Genomic DNA, 23,245 nt, shown 5'->3' with positions numbered 1-23,245 from the left:
AAACAGGGAGAATCCAAAGGGAAATACAAATGATTTAAAATAGAACTTTATTGTCCAGCTGGATGACAACGTCTGACTGATTCCAGAACCTTTAAATTCCCCCCAAAATACAAATATAATATCAAAATGATGTTCTTTAGGTTCTTTACGTGATCATATACTGTCAGTGAAATTGTAAATTACACTAAAAAAGACAAAAACACTCTTTTCCACAGTGTTTTTGTCTCTCTTATAGTTTTACCTGGAATGTGCAATGGGATTTTTAAGACAATAACTTCTTAATTTTTTCTTTTTTAAAATCCTGATATATATTGTCACTGACGTTATTCTTATTATCATTTTACATTTGCATGTATTTATTGTAGTGTATTGCTTATTTAGTTGCTTGTTTATCTGATAAATGTGCTAAAATAAATAAAATACATATATAAATAATAAACATGTAAATAAATTCCAGTGAGTGATGTTTTTAATTTATTTTCTTTATTTCTATTTCTCACTCAGTTGGTTTCTGTCCTCATGCTGAGCAGCTGAAGGACACACTGCAGTGCCCACAACAGCAGAGAGAGGGCGACAAAGGCCAGGACAAGAGACACAGGGACACACAGATTAAAGTAAAGGCTGTAAAAGTCATAGAAACTGTGATTAAACTCAATGTTTTAGAAAAGTTATTAAGATTTTATTATATTTATTCATAAATACAGTGCAAACAGAGGGGTTTGAATTCAACTAGGAATTTATTTTTACTTGTTCAATTTCTATTTTATTTACATTAAACTTTATATCAGGGGTCAAAAACTGAGGCTCTCAGTTTGATCATCATAAATTGTATTATTTCAATGTCTTTCTCTCATAAAGAGACTTTTAATTCACTTTATATTAATGAATTACTGATTTTGTAAGTTCACCCACTGATAAAAATGAAATCTATAATTTTAATGATGATGACTGACTGACTATACTATGACTTTTTTGACTGATTTTGGATTTAAAAGGATTTCGGTCCAGAGACTGCCTTGACCTCTCCATGACCTTAATGTGCTTCATCTTGAGCCATTCCTCCTTCATTATGTCGTGGCTGTATGTTTTTCGCTGGAAGACCCATCCACGACCCACTTTAATAGCAAATGTTAGCGTTAGCGGTTGAGCTGTTAATATGTTTTTGGTTCAGATTGACAAGGACACAAGGACACAAGGACATGTACTGGGAAACTTTCCATCACCACCTGTTAAAACCAGGTCAACTATTAAGATATATCGATATTAGGAGTGTACTTTCAAAAGAAAGAAAAAACATCAAGTTGTTTCAATCAATACAAAATTGATGCAACAAACGTTAAAGTTAAAGGTGAATGGGAACGTTCTTAAATAAATAAAAAAGTATAATACACTAAAGATGTAGAAAATATTATAAACATTCCAACAGTTCCAGCTCTTATTCTGAAGGCACATCTTTTAATTTGTAAAAATCAGATTCATGTATGTATATATATATGCATAATCAAACTATTGTCATTAACTGTTGTCCCTCAACACTGCACAGGTGTGACTGGTCGTCATGTCCGGGTGAGGGTCGGGGTAAGAGTCCAGGTAAGGGTGAGGGTGTGATCAGGATCCTTTAGTGTTTCTGATCATGTCCTCCATCGTCTTCCACTGTTCAGGCGTCACCTGAGACAAAGACACGTGTGATTACAAAGGTCTTTTAACGTGTGGACATGCAGCTGTCCATGTGTCTCACGTGTCTCACCCTGCGCAGCTCATTAAATTCTCCAGCCATGGACACATACTCTCCTCCGTCCAAACGGATCACCTGAAAACACACACACATCAATTCAACTGACCTGAGTCTGTTTGTGTATTTTATGTATGTTCTAATACCATGTTCACCTTATTTTTATTATTATTGTTATTATTATTACCTGTGTGAACTGTGACACCTGTGTGTGTGTGTGTGTGTGTGTGTGTGAACTATGACACCTGCATGAACTTACAGCTCCAGACATCCAGGTGGCGTAGTCACTGCTCATATAAGCCGCCAAGTTCGCGACCTCTGCTGGTTTCCCCAAACGACCTGTAGGAATTCGACCAATCATAGACTTCTCAAACATTCCTGTTGGATCTAAACGACTGAACGCTCCCTTAAAACAAATGAATAAAGATGTAAACAAATGAATAAAGATGTAAACATATGAATAAAGATGTAAACAAATGAAACAAAGAGAGATGTAAACAAACAACCTTTGTTTTGATTGGTCCAGGCTGAATGATGTTAAATCTGTGACCATAGCGCCCCCACTCTGCAGCAAGAGACCTGTCACACAGTCGTAATGTTACCATAGCAACAAAGCCAGGGGCAAAGACATGATGTTCTCAGGTTTATTAGCAAACTGACTTGTAGAGTGCCTCAACTCCAGCCTTGGCTGATGCACTTGGGACCACAAAACCAGAACCAGACTCAGCATAGATGGTGGTGATGGCGAGGAAAGAAGCTCCTGAACAAACAAATCAAATCTGGATCACTTCCTGAATGAGGGTTCATGTGTCCACACCAGCACGGCCCCCGCGGGCTCACTTCACCTCACTAACACGCATCCGTAAGATCATTGAGAAAAAGATCATTGACATCGTTTAGAAAAAACTGTGACAATCGTTAGCAGAAAGCACTGGAATTAATGTGTGTGCATAATATTCATCATTTAAATGTAAATCAGCTCGTCCTAGACACACACACACACACACAAATGACTTTGTTGTTATGGACACTAATGATGGGACATAATATTTGAATAAAAGACAGGAGGACCTGATGTCATGTGGTCACAGGAGACAAATCCAGAACACAACATCACATGTTAACAGTCCTGTGATTGGACAACAAAGAACAGGTGGGAACAGAACTCATGTCTCTGTCTCCCTGTCTGTGTCCGTCTCCCCGTCTACCTCTGACCTCTCTGTCTCTGGATGAGTCTCTTCCCCAGCTCCAGAGTAACGAAGGCCGTCCCGTTGAGGACAATGTCGGTGATGGTCTTCCAGCCGTTTGGAGACAGACGCTCTGATGGACAAACAAAGTTTCCCGCTGCATTGTTGATGATCACCTGTAAAAATCACCTGACCTGTGTTACCTGCTCTCAAATCATGGACACACTTCGTCTTTCTCTGCCTTACAACGCACACACACGCAAGCACGCGCACGCACAAAGTACAAATAAAGTTACTCTGAACATAAAAAGTGAAAATAAAGTTATCTTTATATTTTAAAACACTCTTTGTATTTGATTATTATTAATAATATTAATATTAGGTCATAATAATCCTAATAATAACTCATTCATTCCTAGATTTCATGGTGAACTACATTTTTTATTTTCATATTTGTACACTAGATGGCGCTACTTTCCCCCAGTGTGTGTGTGTGTGTGTCTCTTACATCAGGAAGACCTGTCAGACTTTCCATCTTGTCAACACAATGGGAAACGTCCTCAGGATTTCTGACGTCACACTGAACCACATAGACCTGAGGACAGGCGAAGACAGGTGAGGTGAGGGGCTTAAGACCACTTCACTTTCAAATCATTTAAATCAAAATCAAAAATAAATGTATTTTTGTGCAACAACAGCTGGAGAAAATCTAATTAAATAAAGAAAGATAAATATAAAACATAGAAATTAGAATACAAAAACAACAACAAACATAAAACAACAGGGACCAGTTTTTGGTTCTGGTCCTGGTCGGTCACCTTGTTCCCGGTCTGGCTGCTGATCTCGTCAGCTGTCTGCTGAAGGACTTCAAGTTTCCTGAACAAATAAACAGAATCTGTGATTGCTCTGTCCACTGCCAGTACTAACTTGTTAACTAGTTAATAGTTAGCAGCTAACCTGCTGGCGATGACACAAACAGCTCCCAGCTGGGACAGTGTGCTGGTCATGGCTCGGCCCAGTCCTGTCCCCCCTCCTGTGATGAAGGCCACTTTGTCTCTGAATGTCCCTGAAGACAACATGACGTCTTCAACTGGACCAAAGAACCCGGAGTGAGGAGGACACGTGGACTGAAGGACGGAGGAGCGATGGAACCAGGACTGAAAGAGACGGACATTACCGTGATGCTGGCAGCTGTCTGTCCATCTGATGGACAGACACACTCTGATGTCAGTGCGTGACGTTAATGTTTAGCTAACGTTAGCTTGTAGCAGTGATTATTATTTCATTTACGTGACTTTGTTATTATGAAAAACCCACCTGAGATTCATTCATTCATTCACTCACTCACACATTCACAACTAGGGCAGCTAGTTAACCTAGTTTTCCACTCACAACTGAAGACAAAACGAAAGCACGTAAAAACTGTTGAACCTACTTCACATTTAAAGAGACACAAAAGACAAAGGGAAGTTTAAACTACTTTAATTAAACGGTTATCGGTGACGTCACAGAGTAAACAACTCACTCTAACTCCTGGAAACAGACGAGAACCTCCACACAGCGCCATTTTGTTCTTCAGTGTCACCAGAGAGGGGATCATACCAAAGTGTGGCGGGGGAGTGGATCATACCAACGTGGGGCGGGGGAGTGGATCATACCAACGTGTGGCGGGAGGGGGGGAATCCCACACTAAAGAAATTCTTCAGGTTTCAGTGACGTCATTTCATAACAAACACAAGAAAACGTTGATCATTTATGACGTGGGACTCTAACCCCCCCTCCATATGGTTCAGTCCAGAGTGTGTCGATATCACCTGATCCGTACACGTGTCACGTGACTTGGTTCTTCCTTTAAAGTCTGACACTTTTGTTTAGCGGCGTCTTTTGACACTTGCGATTCGTGTTGGTCGATCAGCTGCAAGTGATCGATGGAAAATGGATCAGAACTCTGAACCAGAACTGGTTCTGGTATTCAGTGGGAAACGGAAGTCCGGAAAAGATTATGTGACGGACCTGATACAGGAACGGTGAGTGTTACTGTAATTGATTATTCATCTTTAATATCATTTGTTATTGATTATTCATCTTTAATAATTGTTATTTAATGTCATTTGTTATTGATTATCCATCTTTAATAATTGTTATTTAATGTCATTTGTTATCGATTATTCATCTTTAATAATTGTTATTTAATGTCATTTGTTATTGATTATTCATCATTAATATCGACTGTTGTAATCATTGGTTATGTTATTATTCTAGTGACTCTGTTCACTCTTAGTGAATCATTGTTTTTTATTACATTACATTACATGTCATTTAGCAGACGCTTTTATCCAAAGCGACTTACAAAAGTGCATTTAAACATTTGGGTACAAATAAGAGCCAGAAGTAAGTAAGAGCTTCAAGTTTTAGTGTATTATTAAAAAGCTGAACCAGGATGAATATGTAAATGAGCTGCACTTCATTCACATTAACAAAAAAGTTTGTCTGACATTAAATATGTGTGTATACATATACATGTGTACTGTATGTATATATATACACGTATATGTGTTCATATATATACACTGTATAGACCTTTTTGATACAAAAATTGGATCAAAACCTGATTGAACAAATTAATGCATCCATACCATAATAATCCTTGTGTTGTACAGTTTAGGCGCTGACGTGTGTAGTGTTGTGCGTCTGTCCGGTCCACTCAAACATCAGTATGCTCAGGTGAGACTGTATCTCACACACACACACACACACACACACCATGGCAACACCATTAATGACGTCACCATGGTTTCTGCAGGAACATGGTCTGGACCTGGACCAGCTGCTCGGTCCTGGACCTTATAAGGAGCGTTACCGTGCCGACATGATTCGCTGGGGAGAAACACGACGACAGCAGGATCCGGGATTCTTCTGTCGTTTAGCAACCAGAGGAGCACGGCAACCAGTCTGGGTAAACTTACACACTGTGATTGGTCAGGTGATGAGTGATGCTGTGCTCTCATTGGTCAGGTGATGAATGACGCTGTGCTCTGATTGGTCAGGTGGTGAGTGACGCTGTGCTCTGATTGGACAGGTGGTGAGTGACGCGCGGCGGCTGTCAGACCTTCACTGGTTTCGTTCACAGTTTCCTCGACAGACTCTTTGTGTCCGAGTTCAAAGTTCAGAGGAGACGAGGACGCAGAGGGGGTGGAGCTTCACTGCTGGTAAGAAGTGTTTGTGTGGGGGGGAGGGGTTACTTGGTCCAGTGGTTTAACACTCTCTCTCTCTCGCACGCAGGTGTTGATGATGCAGAGTCAGAGTGTGGGCTGGACAGTGGTGTTAAATTTGATTGGATAATCTCTAATGAGGCCGACGCCCCCTCATTAGATAAGCAGCTGCAGCCAATCCTGAATCTGGTCAACAGCGCAAGAGTCACATCTGATCAATGATCACTAACATTAATAATGATTTCATGGCATGACAGACGGAGCAGGAATCAAACCATCAACCATCTGACACACTGTTGTAACCTGTGTGTGTGTGTATGTGTACAGGACTGTCGCCCTCGTCTCACATTTATGACAGAACTTTTGACATACAGACGATTGTTTATTTCAATTTATTGTCGCCACCTGGTGGACTGTAGTGGAACATGTCATCATGCTAATTTGCATAATCATAGCTGGTAACAGAACTTTACAAAAAACAAAGAAATAAACAATGTCTTGGCAGTGATGAATCCTGTCCTGATTTATTACATTGACTTGTGACATCACAGTGATGACATCATCACACCAGTTTGGCCCCAGGGTTTCCATATATGGCAGCAGTTTGTGTCAATGCCTTACTCTGACTGGCTACCTTAGACCACACCCACAAAAAAACTAAATATAAATCAATTAAAGTGATTGGTCATTAATCATTGCTGTAGCAAATGACACAAAGAAAACCATTAGTACTTTGTTATTAATAGAGGAATGTTTGATTAGTCACCGGCTATAAAAAAAATTCTCATGTAATACTGAAGGGGGTGGAGAATGAAGAGGCGTGGTTAAGTAAAGTAAAGCAACCCTGAAAATGCGAATAAATGCTCAAAGAAGGAATGTAAAAGAAATGAAGAGGAGTGCGTGGAGGGGGGGGGTTTAGTGTTAGCAGTAGCTCAGCAGCAGGGGGTGCTGACGAGTAACAGGAACGTTTTGGCCACATTACTGGGGAGGAGAGAGGGGAGGAGTGAAGAAGAGGTGGGGCTTCAGCAGGAGTTCAGGTCCTCCATCGTCTGGTGCAGATTCGCCTGAAGCTCCATGTTTGCATTTCTGATCGAAGTCAAGTCATCTAAAACACGAACGAACACACACACACACACAGTCATGTGACTGAATCGGCACATAAACAAACTACACCCACTTAATGTCTGCATACCTTCCAGTTTGTCAATTTTTCTCTCCAGTTTGGAGACGGAACCCTCAGCTTTCTCTGCTCTTATCTCAGCCTGGAGACACAAGTGAGACACAGGTGAGACACAGGTGATGAGACAAGTGAGACAGAAATGGTGCGAGACAGGTGAATATTCTGTCTCACCTGCTGGAGTTTCTCACTCAGGATCTTGATCTCCTCCTCGTACCGGTCTTCCTTGTGATTATACTGAGAGAAAGACAGGTGTTTAGAACTGACACGCAGTCTGACTGACTGAACGGGGAACAGTCTGACTGCAGTGACACAGTCTGACTGACTGTAGTGAACGGGGAACAGTCCGACTGTAGTGAACGGGGAACAGTCCGACTGTAGTGAGCCGGGAACAGTCTGACTGCAGTGACACAGTCTGACTGACTGTAGTGAACGGGGAACAGTCCGACTGTAGTGAGCGGGGAACAGTCCGACTGTAGTGAACGGGGAACAGTCTGACTGCAGTGACACAGTCTGACTGACTGTAGTGGGGGTGAACAGTCCGACTGTAGTGGGGAACAGTCACTGTGTGGGGGAACAGTCCGACTGTAGTGAGCCGGAACTCGACTGCAGTGACACAGTCTGACTGACTGTAGTGAACGGGGAACAGTCCGACTGTAGTGAGCGGGGAACAATCCGACTGTAGTGAACCGGGAACAGTCTGACTGTAGTGACAGTATGACTGTAGTGAGCGGGGAACAGTCTGTAGTGGCGGGGAACAGTCCGACTGCAGTGAGCAAGGAACAGTCGGAGACCATTTTTATTATTTACGTTTTGGATTTCCAGTTCACATAGTGCTGAGCAGTGGTTTCACTGTTAGACCATGTTCCCCATTTTGCAGATTAAATTGGATTGATCTAGATTACTTAAACCTGACCCCACAGCCACACCTCCCCATCATATGAAAAACTTACCTTCTCAGCCTGGGCCTCCAGAGACTTTGAACCAGAGAAAACAGTTTTCAGCTCCTCCTCCATCTCTCGACATTTGCTGCAGGTCAAAGGTCACATAACAGAGAAGGGAGGGGTCAGAAGCTGTCAAGTGAGTGCATGTGTATATGTTTGTGTCATGCCAACAGGAGCATGTAAAGGCCCAAGGTTAAAGGTCACTGAGGTCAGGTGTGGAAACAAACAGAATGGAGAAAGATGATGCAGCTGTAACGTGGACATCACTAACAATGACATCACACTGATGTCATCAGTCAAACAAATTAAGTTTTCACATCAATTTACCTTTGACTCTGTAAAAATGACTGTTTACCATGACATCATCAGATGTCTGTCCAGAGTGCCATCAGTGGCCGGCAGTCTGACGACGTCACGCATAGTACCTGCTCCTGGAAATGCAACTTAACCGTGGTGTGGTACTCAGGCGCAGTTCCAAAAGCGTGCTAAGTAGGTACTATGCAATGATTGGTCACACTGCCGGCCACTGACTGGCTAGAGTGCCGTCACAGGAAGAGACATTCCCACACACAAATCAAGCCAAACAGCACCGAACTGTAGATCACTTAAAACTACTTAACAATCCTAAAAACGTGGGTTAATCTCCAACAACTACCAGGGAAACCTCTATATTTAACAGTGGTGTATTTAGGGACATCACAGACCACTGCCGCTGAGTCTGTGGTTGTAGGAGGCTGTGCTCCGGAGACGTGTGGACACAAATCAAGCCTAACAGCGCCGAATTGTAGATAAGTTAAAACTACTTAACAGTCCTAAAAACGTGAGTTAATCTCCAACAACTACAGGAGTCTGGTGTAAAGTCACTAGTCACTCGTGTGTGTGTGTTAGTGTCGCGTATCAAACAAAGTCATCACAGTTTCACTCAGCCGTGCAGTGATGACTCCGCCCACTTTAAGTAGGTACTGGTAGTGGAGATGTGACCTAATCGTGCCGTGCCGAGGCGAGCCGGTGGAAATACACCATTAGTGTGTGTGTCACACCTTTCAGCCTGCTCTGCTCTGCATTCAGCTTGCTCCAGTTCTCCTTCAACCATCACCACCTTTCGAGCCACCTGTCAATTCAAATACATACATATTATATTATACACACACACTAATGTGAATATTTATATCATGTTCACTTAACTCAAGCCCTTTCAATGACCCATGTCTATTTAGGGCCATTTTCAAAAACCTTTCAAGGGCCTTGAATTTTTATTAAAATTCACAAACTTTCAAGGATTTCAAGGATCTGTGGGAACTTTTTATGAATGAGGACCAGGTCCCTGGAGATGTGTGTGTGCATGTAAGACTGTGTTCATGCATGCATGTGTGAGTGTGTGAGTGTGTGTACCTCCTCGTATTTCTGGTCCGCCTCCTCAGCGATTTGTTTGGCTTCTCCCACTTGAGATTTGAGCTGCTCCAACTTCTCCTCGTCCTTCAGAGCTCTGTTCTCTATGACCTTCTTCCCTCTTAAAGACAGACAGGTGAGTGAGACATCCGGACAGCAGAAAGCCTCCACATCTTCCGCCACCGACTAAAAACATATTTCTTTCGACTCTACCTCAACTGATGACAACGATGACAAAAAAAACAAGCACTTACTTATACATCGTACTTATGACTAGCACTTTATAGTTTGGCTTACTTGAAGCACTTACTTCTACCTCTTGTTTGTACCCAAATGTAAAAAAACCTAAATGCACTTATTGTAAGTCGCTTTGGATAAAAGCATCTGTTAAATGACATGTAATGTAATGTAATGTGAGTGACAGACAGACAGGTGAGTGACAGACAGACAGACCTCTCACTCTCGTCAGCGACTCTCTCCACCTCGTTCAGTTTCTGTAGAGAAGTCTCAAGTCTCTCCTGAACTCGGTCCAGATCGTCTTCAGTGTTCTGAAGATGACGAGTCAGAGACGAAACATCTGACTCCGCCTACAACACAACGCAGGGATGAGGGTGTGTAGGTAGGTGTGTTTGTGTCGTGTGTGTGTATTAGAGCTGAAACAATAAATCCATTAATCATCGATTACTAAATTAATCGACAACTATTTTGATAATCGATTAGTCGATTTGAAGCTTTTTTTCATGATTAAAACAAGATTTCTGACTTCTTAAATGTGAGTATTTTCTTCATTTATTTGCTCTGGATAACAAAGAATTAATTTTAGTTTGTGGACAAAACAAGACATTTGAGAACATCATCATTTTTTGACGAATACCGATCAACATTTTTTAAGGTTTTCTGATATTTTATGGACCAAACGATTAATCGAGAAAATAAATCAACAGATTAATCGATTATGAAAATAATCGTTAGTTGCAGCTCTAGTATGTACATATGTATGTACTGTATGTCCGTACATGTGTGTATGTATGCATGTACGAGCGTGTGTGTGTACCTCCTCTCTGCTCTTCCTCTCCTTCTCCACCTCCCTCTGCAGTCTCTCCGCCCTCTCTTCAGCCTCCTCTGCCTGGTCCTGAAGAACTTTAATCTTCTTCTTCACGGCATCGATGCTGTTCAATCCTCCACTCATCATCTTCTTCTTATTCTTCTACAACATCATAAACAGCAGGTGAACGTGTGAATTCATCCGTCCACTCTTAGAAGAGCCTGTGAACACATCTGTGATTCTTCTGCTTCACTTTAGATCAGAGGTCAAATGAATCACTTTTTTTTCAACAATGACAACACTGTTAAGTGGTCATTGTTTAATTTCTGAGACATTTTAATTCACCAGTTGGTGGCAGTGTATTATCTTAAAAAGTGCAATAAGCATGACAAACACAGTGGAAGCTGAGAATACTAAATACTAAATGTCTTCACAAACACAAACATTAATATAATCACTATAGTTTTAATAAGTAGCTGTGTAAATATCTTATAAAGTTATAAACGCCACCTATGTTAATTTAGGAGTCAAATCATAAAAACTTTTCTACGTGGCTGCTTGTTGCTCGCAGTTAGCATGTTAGCTTTTGGTGCTAACAGCGGACCACCGCCCTGTTAGCCTGACATCACGTTAGCATATTAGCAGAGCTGAGAGTTAGCACAGTTTAAGTTATTTTCTCACCTGTAAAAAAAAATAAAATAAAACACTTCCGTTACTTCCCGGTCTGAAGTAGCTTAGCCGTTAGCAACGTACGGCTAACAGAACGGAGCTGCTGCCACTGTCGTTTTAATTCACCTTTAAATCCCGTGCGAAAAACACTCGCGAACTTTTATCAACGTGTCTGAGTGTTCTGGTCCAGAGTCGTAGTTCGGGTTCTAGTCTCTGCTGCTTCCTCATAGAGAGACAACTCCCAACTCTGAACAACTGAATAACTCCCTTTTCCGGGTTAAGTTCCCTCCACAGGAAGTGACGTACAGGTAATTGTCAAAATAAAACCTCAGACGTTTACGTATGTATACATATATAAACTACATGCACACATTATTGATCATTATGATTAATAACAAACACATTTCAGATGATTATTTTAATAAAGAGCAAACATACACAGAGAGCATAAAAAACATTATATACACTTTTCTTTTCAAATCTTTATACAAAAAAATGTTTCTTTAAAGTTTCTGCAGTTTAAAAAGATCAAATAAAAATCAGCGTCACTTCTGTTCACGCAGTTTCACCTGCAGGTCGATCACATGATACAACAACACCTGAAACACTGAGTTCACGAACTGCAGCTGAATCAGGTCATAAAACATGATTTCATCTGAAAATGTCCAAGAGTTTGTTGTTTTATTGAACACACAGTGTGTGTGTGAAAGAGAGAGAGAGACACATAGAGATAGAAATAAAGACAGAGCATGCACACAGAAAACGTGTAACTGTGTCCATGATTTCAGTGTCCTTGACCGTGACTGTGTCCATGGCAACACAATTCATCAAGTACGTTTCCTTCTGTCAAATTCAAACATGATCAGTAACAACAGCAACATTCTGTAAACATGCTAACATGCTAACAGGAGCTATTCAGTGGTGACGTCAAACGTCCTTCAGAAAATAAACAGCTTTTGTTTCATAATATCTAACCCCGCCCTCCTCCAGTTCAGGCAGGTTTACCTGGGATGTCACCTGGACATGGAAATAATCAGCATCACGTTCAGTTTGAACAAACCTGAATCATTGAAAAACACAAATGTCAAACAGCGTTTTGGTTTGATTTCACAGAAACACAAACTCACAAATACAATAAAATATAACACAACACTGTGTTTACCAACCATCCCAAAGAGCATCCAAAGGCATTCTGGGAAGTGTAGTGTGTGTCTAAAGGCCTTTGCACACAGGACACATTTCTTTGTAAGCAAACGAGTGTTGTTGATGGTGTACAGTCGTCGTAACAATCAGAACGAGTGTTGTCGATGGTGTACAGTCGTCGTAACAATAAGAACGAGTGTTGTTGATGGTGTACAGCCGTCTAATCAGTGTTGTCAATGGTCGTCGTAACAAAGTATGGTGTACAGAAAGCGAGTGTTGTTGATGGTGTACGTCGTAGACGGTGTAGTCATTGTAAGAACCAGAACGAGTGTTGTCGATGGTGTACAGTTATCGTAACAATCAGAACGAGTGTTGTCGATGGTGTACAGTTATCGTAACAATCAGAACGAGTGTTGTCAATGGCGTACAGTCGTCGTAACAACTAGAACGAGTGCTGTCGATGGTGTACAGTCGTCGTAACAATCAGAACGAGTGCTGTTGAGTGATGGTGTTGGTGCTGCTGTGTGTGTGTTCTTGATGTGCATGGGAGGCTGCACAACGCGTCTGGTGTGTAAAAACATTTATTTTTTAGTTTCGATCTGTTTTAAACAAACTGATCACAATTCTGAGCCTTGACCTTAGATTAAAATAGTCAAGGAGTCAGAATCAAAGAGTCAGATTCAGAATCAAATAGTCTAGACCTCCACTAAGAAAGCCCAGCACCTTCCATAAGCCACACCCATTCCAGGGCATGTGGGTGTGGTTCCAGCTCATGTGATGATGTAAACAGGTTTTATGGTTACTTCATATATTTTAAAGACAACAGTTGAGATCAAAAGCGTAAAACAGGAAATGACATCATCACAGTGTGTGACATCATCACAGTGTGTGACATCATCAGCAGCGTTCCAGATCTGGGTTGACGTTGACGTTAACTGGGATCAGCTCCACATTCGCTCTCCTCAGGGATGTCCTGCAGGTCTGTGGTCAGAGGTTGCCATGGTAACAACAAAACAATTGTTTACAAAAATGCTTCACAGTTGATAATTGATTACAGTTACTGATTACAGATGATTAAATACTGACCTCTGGGACTGTCAGACCGGGGTGAGATCTTCATCAGTTCATCCTCCACCTCCTTGTTTTCTTCCTGGACGCCATCTAATTGGTTAACTGGATCCTGACTGACCAATGGTATAAGGGGGCGGGGCTCTAGTTCCTTGCTGCCACGCTTCTTGCTCCCCTGCTGACAAATACACCTGTGATTAGCTTAGTTTATTGAGCAGCTTACATGAACTTTGATTCAATCAGACACATAGACTCCACCCACCTGTTCCTCTCTGATGACATCATTGACCTCTACATTACCCCTCCTTCTACCGCCAGGCTCCGCGTCCTTCCTGCCCCCCCGCAGACGCAGCCGTGTCAATTCTTCTTGTAAGACGTCTACTTGTTGCCGTAGCAACACTACCTCTCCGCTACTGTCCAATCCTGTATCCCGCGACACTGACCGACTAAAACGGGGGCCGGACTGTGGACTGGGGGTGGAGCCTTGGGTGGTGGAGGTGGTTGACAGTTCCAGGATTGAGTCCTGACGAATCACAGCAGCCTGGTGGAGTCAGTGAGTGATTTTCATTGTTATTATAGGAATAAATTGATTATGTAAGTGATCAGTGATTGTGCACAACAAACATTAATGATAACTAGTAAAATATGCAAATAATAATTAGTTATGTTGAGGTCCATGAACACAAATACAGTCCATCGACTCAAGTGCAACAATCGCACCTTTGCATCATTAATAAATAATAAATAAAGACAGTAGTAATAATTCACCTGCAGTGCGTGAAGCTTGAGACTCAGATGAACCAAACGCTGACGAACCTTCTGTGTAAAAGGAAAAAAAGCTGTAAAGCTGAAGCTAAAAACTAAACATGGTCGATCTGTAACAATTCTAAGAATATTCTTGTTTGATTTGATTGAGGCTGAAGCAGAGAATCAGGAAACAGGAAGTGTTTGTTACCTTGTTCAAAGTTTGTTCCTGCAGCTGGTTCCCGTTTGTGTCCTGAGGAACAAAATAAACAACAACGACAAACATCAGCTGTTGTCTTCACAATATGAGAAACTGTTTCATTAAAAAGACTTTTTCAGGGACTTTATTTTCTGTTTTCAATATCATTTTTACCTTTGGTTCTTTGAACAGCCCATTGGACTTCTCAGAGTCTCCGTCTGAAATCAATCAATCAATCAATCAATCAATCAATCAATCAATCACTCACTCAAATATTATTTTTGGATTTAAATATGATAACTTAATGACTCACTGAGTTGCTGGTTACTGTTGGTAACAGACGACCGAGGGACAAAGAGCAGCTCCATCAGCTTATCAACTGAAACAATGACATCATCAACTTTATCATCATCACCTTCATCATCACCATCAACTTTATCATCGTCACCATCATCATCACCATCACCACCACCACCATCATCATCATTAACTGTACCTTCAGTAATGGCAGCATTGAGGAGTGGCTCAGCCTGAGGAGCATGAGGAGTGTTGGCCCTGAACAGGTTCCTGCAGGAGGCGCTCACCTCCTCACGTCCTTGTGTTTCTTCTCTGCCTGTTGCCTCCATTAGGTCAGAAAACAGTGTCACGCGCTCCTGCAGGAGCTCCAGCACCTCCCTGTCCTTCTGCTGGATGTCAGCTGAGAGGAGGAGAAGAGAGATGAGGAACAAGAGAAGAGGAGTGACAAACTGCATCAGATTTGAAACATGTGTAAGAAGAGGAGGTGCAGAGAGACATGCAGTAGAAGGAGGAGGTGAAGAAAAAGGTGCAAATGTGCAGTAGAAGGAGGAGGTGCGGCAGGAGGTGCAGTACCTCTGAGACGTCGCAGTAAAGCTTTATCTTCAGTCTCGATGAGAGGAAACTCTTCTCTGGACGGACAACTGCACCATACACACACAAAACACAATACTGAGATATACACACTATACTAGACACTGTACTACATAGTGTACGACACACTGTACTACACAGAATGACCGACAGAATGCAGTACTGACCTGAGAGCAGCCTGCTGAATCCGTGTCATCCAGGTGCGACGGTCATCTTTTGATGATGCATACAGTTCGTACATCTCTGGAGGTGTGGACGCGCTGATCAGGTACATCCCTCGCTCTTGATTGGCTATATCTCTGACTATCAGGTTCGTCAAAGAGACAACCGGAGACTTGTCCTGACACAGACCCACAGACAGAGGGAGCTTTAGCATCATGGTGTGGAGAGTTGTTTTGGGTGGGGGCAGGGCTTCAGGGACTCAAGTGTAAACAAGAGTGAACGGATGTGAATAGGTGTGAACAGGACTGAACAGGTGTGAATAGGTGTGAACAGGACTGAAAGGATGTGAATAGGTGTGAACGGGTGTGAACAGGACTGAACGGATGTGAACAGGTGTGAACAGAACTTACCAGTGATGCAAATGTGAACTTTTGATCCTTCTCTTGAAGAAAAACCAGGATATCTGACATCAACAGGACCTGGACATCTGGACAATAGGGAACAGGTAAACAGATGAATGGGTGCATGGGTGAATGGGTCAATCAATGAATGTGTGAACAGATAATAAAGTGAGACCTTTCATCCTCGAGCCCTGGACCTTCCAGTGGAGCGCTCCCTCATGGAGGAGCTTCCTCCGTAGCAGTTCTCCTCCTCTAAACACTTCTCCACCTCGAACCTCAGCTTGAGCCCGCGGGTCCAGACGGGCCTGGATCTCCTGCAGCCTTCTGGTTTGGTCCAGCTCCAGAACCTCCTGATCCACAGAGCTTATCAGCTCCTTCAGACGCTGCAGTGCTCTACTGAGGGTCTGAAACTCCTCCCCCTCAGTGTCTGAGGTCAGAAGATGTCAAATTAGAGGTCAGCAGAAGTTACATCAGAGGTCAAAGGTCATCAAAGATTAGAGATGAAAAGGTCAGAGATTACCTCTGGTGTAGTCGAGGATTCGTTGGATGAGGACCGGATACTTTGTGATTCGTTGTGTCACCAGCAGGATACATTCCTGGACACCATGACGACGCAGCAGAGGCCCACGACAGACGCGCTGCACACAGAAATGTCTTCTGAGACAAGCATTGATCCAGTTTAACCCTGAAATTAAACCTGACCTCTAACCTGAATTTAAACCTGAACACATATTAGCTTTCACAACAAAAAACTGGATCAGTCAAAACTACCAGGCCATGATCAGCCCACAGATTAGGTTCAAGACTAGACTAACAGATCCTGATCTATGAAGTCCCGGTCCAGGTTCTGGTTCTGCTGCTTACTCTGATGAACTGCTGCAATCTTCGGTCACGAGCCAAAACTTCTTTGTAGAGTTTCACAGCTTTGGGATGACGACTGCAGAACTGAGAGTAGAGTTTCTTCATGTCGTCTGCACACTGACCTGAAAACTACACACACACGTACACACACACACATACACACACACACACAGTCATGTTCAGACGTTTCATGATAGTCTTTATTTCTCCTTCACTGTGGTCAGAGGAACATCTGGTAAAGCCCTCAGTGCATGACCTTTGACACCTTTAAGGTCGTACCTGTCTGAGCAGCAAGTCTCCAATTCTGTGGACGGTGAAGTTGGTGGAGCTCCCGTCCACCAGTCCCTCCTTCCTGAGGACCAGCAGCTGAGACAGGAAGTTAGCATGAAACTCCAGCATCTGGTCAAGACAGGGGAAGATACTGTGGACGACACCGGCCTCCAACAGCACCTCCTCCTGCATCCCCCTCCTGTACACGCCCTCCATGATCCGCAGTGTCCGCACGTGGTGGAACTCCGTCTGTATGAGCTCTGAGACATAGATCAGACACCATAGATCAGACACCGTAACATCAACGTGACGTCACCGTAACATCACCGTAACATTACTGTGACATCACTGTGAAAAGTGTGGGAAAGGTCAGTGTGGGTGGGCATGGTCATATAGTATATGTGGTGTGGTCAGATAATATTGGTGGGCGTGGTCAGACAGTGTTGGTGGGCATGGTCATAGTATATGTGGTCAGATAATATTCAAGTGTTGGGTATATGTGGCGTGGTCAGATAATATTGGTGGGCGTGGTCAGACAGTGTTGGTGGGCATAGTTATATAGTATGTGTGGCGTGGTCAGACAGTGTGGGTGGGCGTGGTCATGATGTTACCATAGATAACGTCCTGTCGTCGGATCACGTCTTTGTGAAGCGTCTGCAGGAAGTTTGGTTCCACAGCGAGACTCCAGCTGTCCACCTGAACACAGCTGCCTTCAACCTGCAGCTGCTCCAGCAGGGGGCTCCACCACCACTCACCTGCGCACACACAAAACAACAACCATGTGACATCATATTATTGATAAATAAATCAATAATTGATCAACAGCAGTAACTAACAAACCATCGTCAGTCAGAGACTCCATGGACAAAGTTCTGCTCCTGAAGTTCAACGACTCAGTGGAGTGAGACAGGATCCTCCTGAGACCTGCAGAGTCCTCAATCCCCCTGAGAGACAGACAGGCAGGTACAGACAGATGGACAGGTACATATGTAATTATTATATTATTCAGGACTAGAACATGAATAGAAAAAATATGTAAATATATTTTTCCTGCCGAATTAAACACACTGTTACCATGGCAACTGAACCTCAGTCTTACCCTGCGATGTTATTGGTGGAGACGCTCTTAGCGAGAGACAGACCAGAGCGAACTCGTCTGGACCCGAGAAAAGACTGGCGAAGATCGGACGGATAGATCGCAGAACTGGGACGTTCCTTTATCGTCGGAGCTGAGACAGACAGACAGGCACAGATAAATGGGTACAGAGAGACACACACGAACAGAGAGACGGACACATACAGAGAGACAGACGGGATACAGAGAGACAGACACATACAGAGAGACAGACACGTACAGAGACACAGACATATACAGAGAGACAGACACATACAGAGAGACGGACAGACATGGAGGGAGACAGACAGGTGGACTTACTCTTGGTCCTGAGGTGGACGTTCTGCAGGGCTGAACTGTTTCTGACCAGAGACAATTTCTGTTGCTGTTGGACAGACAGACAGACAGACAGCGTTAGGGTAGACTCTGTGGTCCACAATAAATCAGTGTCACTTTTATGTCGACCTCTGACCCCTCTGACCTCTGACCCCTGACTTTTAACAGTCACTTGAATTAGATTCATATTATGGGCAAAAAATAAGGAATACATTAACACAAGACATCTTTACCTGTACTTTTTAATCAGACAGACAGGCAGGCAGACAGACAGACAGGCAGGCAGGCAGAGACAGACAGACATGCAGCCAGACAGGCAGATAGAGAGACATGCAGGCAGGCAGACATGCATTCGGACAGACATGCAGGCAGGCAGACATGCAGTCAGACAGACAGGCAGACAGGCAGGTCTCACCCTCTGTTTCATCTTGGCACAGCTCGCCAAGCTGTCTCTGCAGCGATTATGGATGGTGACATTACAGGCTGAGAGAGAGAGAGAGACAGACAGACAGACAGACAGACAGACAGTTATTGTTGCGATGTCATCTACAAATGTTGCATTAAAAATTCAGTCAACATTCAATATATATTCATATTTACATCAGGGATGTTCACACGGCCTGTGGTTTGTCATGAACTTAATATTTTACAAAGTGTAAAAAGTATATACACACACTTTAAAAAACTTTATATATTTTACAAATTATATATAAATATAGACACTTTCTATATTTTATAAAGTATATAAATATACACACTTTCTATACTTTCTATATTTTATTAAGCATATAAATATACACACTTTCTATACTTTCTATATTTTATAAAGTATATAAATCTACACACTTTCTATACTTTCTATATTTTATTAAGTATATAAATCTACACACTTTCTATACTTTCTATATTTTATAAAGTATATAAATCTACACACTTTCTATACTTTCTATATTTTATTAAGTATATAAATATACACACTTTCTATACTTTCTATATTTTATAAAGTATATAAATATACACATAAATACCTGGGCAGCTGAGCGCCTCCTTGGCTGTGATGCTCCTGTTGCAGGATGAACACAGTGTGGTGGACGACACGGTCAGTGACGTGAACAGGTGACCGTTACTGGACCTCGCCTCTCTCTCTCTCGCCTCCTTCTCTCTCTCCTTCAGTCGCTCCTTCTCCTTGTTCTGAACACACACACACACACACATGAAACTCAAGCTGTGAATGAATGTTTTTGTGACCTGAGCTAACACAAGCTAAGTAATGCTAATGATGTTCACGCACAAAACAAAACATCTTCCTCTGACTCACTCAGAGCAAATGATCAGTGATTTTAACATCACAGCACACAGGAGTTGTTGATCCACTGATGGAAAGAAATTTAGTCACTAACTTCAAATGTCTTATTTTGTCACATCAGTGTTTGAAATCCTTGACCTCAGTGACACAAAGTGACCACACGAGGCAGCAGAGGATCAGCTAAAGTCACTGATTTTCTCTGTGAGGTTTGTGCTTTACAAAAGTGTGTCTAACAGTGAGATAAAGACGTGATTGTGTCCTTAAAGATATCAGACACTAGAAACTGATTTTATGACACGTCTTTTGTTAAGTGAATAAAATGTGTTTTTCCTTGTGTCTGTGGACAAAGTCAGTGTCTGTGTCAGTGCATCTTTTAACTTCACTTCGAAAAGCCTGAACTGTGCCTTTAACTAAAGACAGAAGACGTTTGTTTCTGTTTGAGCTTCTCTTTTTTTACACGTACACGTAACACACACATACAAATAACACACGTAACACACACATACAAATAACACACAGCTCTTTTTTACACTTCTGCTCAAAACTGGGAGGGACAGGAAAAGAGTGTGCGTGTGTGTGTGTATGTGTGTCTGTGTATGTTTATGTGTGTCTGTGTATGTTTATGTGTCTGTGTGTGTGTCGGTTTATGTGTCTGTGTGTGTCTGTTTATGTGTGTCTGTGTCTGTTTATGTGTGTCTGTGCATGTTTATGTGTTGTGTCTTTTTATGTGTGTCTGTGTATGTTTGCGTGTTCTGGTATGTGTGTGTCTGTTTATGTGTATCTGTATATGTTTGTGTGTCTGTGTGTGTCTGTGTATGTTTATGTGTGTCTGTGTATGTTTATGTGTATCTGTGTCTGTTTATGTGCCTGTTTATGTGGCCCTGTGGAATGTTTGCGTGGGTCTGTGAATGCTTATGTGTATCTGCATATGCTTGTGTGTCTATGTGTGTGTCTGTGCATGCTTTATGTGGGTCTGCAATGCTTTATGTATCTGTGTGTTTATGTGTATTCGTGTATGTTTGTGTGTCTGTGTTTGTTTATGTGTGTCTGTGTATGTTTGTGTGTCTGTGTATGTTTGTGACTGTGTATTTTTATGTGTCTGTGTGTCTGTGTGTGTCTAGCAGTCTGTTTATGTGTGTCTGTGTGTGCTCCGTTATGTGTGTCTGTGTATGTTTATGTGTCTGTGTGTTTTATGTGTCTGTGTATGTTTATGTCTGCCTATGTGTGTCTGCGTGACCGTGTCTGCTTTATGTGTCTGTGCAGGCCATGTGTCTGTGTGTGTTTATGTGTCTGTGTGTGCCCAGGTATACTATGTGTGTGTCTGTGTGTGTTTGTCCGCAGTGTTTATGTCTGTGTAGTTCATGTGTATGTTTATGTGTCTGTGTGTACTTATGTGTCTGTGTATGTTTATGTGTGTCTGTGTGTGTTTATGTGTGACTGTGTATGTTTATGTTTATGTGTGTTCCGCATGCTTATGCAAGGTCTGTGCATGTTTCTATGTGTGTCTGTGTATAAGCTTATATGTGTGACTGTGTATGTTTATGTTTATGTGTGTCTGTGTATGTTTATGTGTGTCTGTGTGTGTCTTGTACAAATCAAATATGTATTGATCAGTGTGAAGTGATCTGGTGACACTCAGTGATCAGCTGATCAAAAAATAAAGAGCTCATTGATAGAAGCAAATAAAGAGACCTCTGTGTGTGTGGGGGTCATGAGACACACACACACACACACACACACACACACACACACACAGACAGCAAAGATGTTTCTTCAGTGACTGTTACACTGTAACAATAAAGTGTTTAATGATGATCCACGTGCGTAAATCAAATAGGGAAATTATTCCTCTGCATTTGACCCATCCTAGAATTAGGAGCAGTGATCAGCCACACAGAGCAGCGCCCTGAGCAACTCAGGAAGACCCCAGCCCTTTTGATCTGATGGGGACTTGAACCAGTGACCCTCCAGTTACAAGCCAAGTTCCCTTTCCACTTGGCCACGGGTTGACCAAACATGTGTGTGTGTAACATATGTGTGAATGTTACATGTGTGTGTTACGAATGTGAGGTCATCTTAATATTTGACCTTTTTATTTCTTCTTAACATTTTACCTTCATCTCAATATTTTACCTTAATCTTAATATTTTACCTTCATCTTAATATTTTACCTTCATCTCAATATTTTACCTTCATCTTAATATTTTACCTTCATCTCAATATTTTACCTTAACATTTTACCTTAATCTAAATATTTTCCCTTATCTTAATATTTTACCTTCATCTCAATATTTTACCTTAATCTTAATATTTTACCTTCATCTCAATATTTTACCTTAACCCTAATATTTTACCTTCATCTCAATATTTTACCTTAATCTTAATATTTTACCTTCATCTCAAAATTTTACCTTCATCTTAATATTTTACCTTAATCTTAATATTTTACCTTAATCTTAATATTTGACCTTCATCTCAATATTATACCTTAACCTTAATATTTTACCTTAATCTTAAAATGAAAAACTTTCAGCTTAGACCTGCAGAGGTCAAGCAAGATTGACTTCCTGTATGAGCACACACACACACACACCGCCTCCCCTCCCCCGCTCGCTTCCTCCTGCAGGACAAAGCGGCCACGCTGCTGTTAACGGACAGAGAGAGAGAGAGAGAGAGAGAGAGAGAGCGCAGACCTGTACTCTCTCTCTCACACACACACACACACACACACAGAAAATTATCTGACGTAAACTAAACTGTTTCCGTTTTTGCCCCAACTTCAAACAAACGAACCGATCACAGAATCAATCATCGATCGATCGCTTATCGATGATCGATCGACCTTCCCTCCACGAAGTAACGGAACAGACGTTTTTTCCAGATGTGAGCGCGCGGACAAAGACAACAGACGCGAACAACGGAAAGTCACACACACACGCGCGCGCACGCACACAAACACACACACACGACCGTATAACGTTCAAAGTGTCCCATCAGTCGCTCTGATCGTCGGTATGGATCAGTAAAGTCCGCGTGCACGCGCTCGAAGCGCGTTTGTTTCTTACCTTCAGGTTGATTTCCTTCATCCTGTCCTGTCTCCTGCTCTCCAGCAACCGGGACATCCCCGCCCTCAAAACAAACACACCGCAGCCAAAGACGACCAATCACTTATCGATCACTCATCGATCACTGGTTCTGATCACTAAGGAACCGGACGACTGTTGGGTTCTGGTCCAGGAGCAGTTCACTCTGAAGCTCGGGGGCGGGGTTTCTGTCTGACTGACAACTGCTCTCTCTACTTTTGACCAATCACAGCTCAGCCCGCTACTGCCGCGCTCTACTATTGACACCACTACTTCCACCTCAAGCCCCGCCCCCCAGCATATGTTCGGAAGCGT

The 23,245-nt window shown here is 42.3% G+C and overlaps 4 protein-coding genes across 6 annotated transcripts; 1 reads left to right on the top strand and 3 right to left on the bottom strand.

The window, feature by feature from the left end:
* Positions 1-461: 461 nt before the first annotated feature.
* decr1 (2,4-dienoyl CoA reductase 1, mitochondrial) lies at positions 462-4,517 on the bottom strand. Its single transcript, XM_044033111.1, has 10 exons — positions 4,445-4,517; positions 3,877-4,076; positions 3,738-3,795; positions 3,428-3,514; positions 2,948-3,095; positions 2,393-2,492; positions 2,239-2,311; positions 1,992-2,138; positions 1,748-1,810; positions 462-1,668 (listed from the first exon to the last, which is right to left on the bottom strand). The coding sequence occupies exons 1-10, from the start codon at positions 4,484-4,486 to the stop codon at positions 1,609-1,611; spliced, it is 978 nt and encodes a 325-aa protein (XP_043889046.1). The 5' UTR covers positions 4,487-4,517; the 3' UTR covers positions 462-1,608.
* A 229-nt stretch (positions 4,518-4,746) lies between these two features.
* On the top strand, positions 4,747-6,635 carry pmvk (phosphomevalonate kinase). The gene is made up of 5 exons (XM_044034733.1): positions 4,747-4,946; positions 5,580-5,643; positions 5,723-5,875; positions 5,999-6,128; positions 6,202-6,635. Exons 1-5 carry the CDS (start codon positions 4,855-4,857, stop codon positions 6,351-6,353), a joined length of 591 nt encoding a protein of 196 aa, XP_043890668.1. The 5' UTR covers positions 4,747-4,854; the 3' UTR covers positions 6,354-6,635.
* LOC122775046 (tropomyosin alpha-4 chain-like) lies at positions 6,501-11,647 on the bottom strand. Of its 2 annotated transcripts, none has more exons than XM_044034731.1 (9): positions 11,482-11,647; positions 10,696-10,848; positions 10,095-10,228; positions 9,645-9,762; positions 9,293-9,363; positions 8,262-8,337; positions 7,483-7,545; positions 7,324-7,393; positions 6,501-7,236 (listed from the first exon to the last, which is right to left on the bottom strand). In XM_044034731.1, exons 1-9 carry the CDS (start codon positions 11,581-11,583, stop codon positions 7,154-7,156), a joined length of 870 nt encoding a protein of 289 aa, XP_043890666.1. In that variant the 5' UTR covers positions 11,584-11,647; the 3' UTR covers positions 6,501-7,153. The 2 variants fall into 2 exon arrangements, with proteins under 2 accessions (XP_043890666.1, XP_043890667.1); XM_044034732.1 differs by having other exon boundaries at positions 11,368-11,559.
* A 1,150-nt stretch (positions 11,648-12,797) lies between these two features.
* arhgef2 (rho/rac guanine nucleotide exchange factor (GEF) 2) lies at positions 12,798-23,145 on the bottom strand. 2 transcript variants are annotated; one of them, XM_044034714.1, is made up of 22 exons: positions 22,913-23,145; positions 19,570-19,732; positions 18,957-19,024; positions 18,527-18,590; positions 18,191-18,320; positions 17,932-18,035; positions 17,703-17,846; positions 17,101-17,351; positions 16,825-16,950; positions 16,481-16,598; positions 16,136-16,387; positions 15,970-16,046; positions 15,565-15,737; positions 15,380-15,447; positions 15,006-15,206; positions 14,823-14,888; positions 14,684-14,727; positions 14,522-14,563; positions 14,335-14,385; positions 13,829-14,107; positions 13,585-13,744; positions 12,798-13,479 (listed from the first exon to the last, which is right to left on the bottom strand). In XM_044034714.1, the coding sequence occupies exons 1-22, from the start codon at positions 22,967-22,969 to the stop codon at positions 13,430-13,432; spliced, it is 2,688 nt and encodes an 895-aa protein (XP_043890649.1). In that variant the 5' UTR covers positions 22,970-23,145; the 3' UTR covers positions 12,798-13,429. The 2 variants fall into 2 exon arrangements, with proteins under 2 accessions (XP_043890649.1, XP_043890650.1); XM_044034715.1 differs by having other exon boundaries at positions 13,585-13,741.
* Positions 23,146-23,245: the final 100 nt, after the last annotated feature.

Source organism: Solea senegalensis, linkage group LG9 (assembly GCF_019176455.1).
Source record: "Solea senegalensis isolate Sse05_10M linkage group LG9, IFAPA_SoseM_1, whole genome shotgun sequence".
NCBI classification, from domain to species: Eukaryota; Metazoa; Chordata; class Actinopteri; order Pleuronectiformes; family Soleidae; genus Solea; species Solea senegalensis.
Note: the sequence above shows the minus strand (reverse complement) of the source record. Positions and strands in the feature narration are given on the sequence as shown.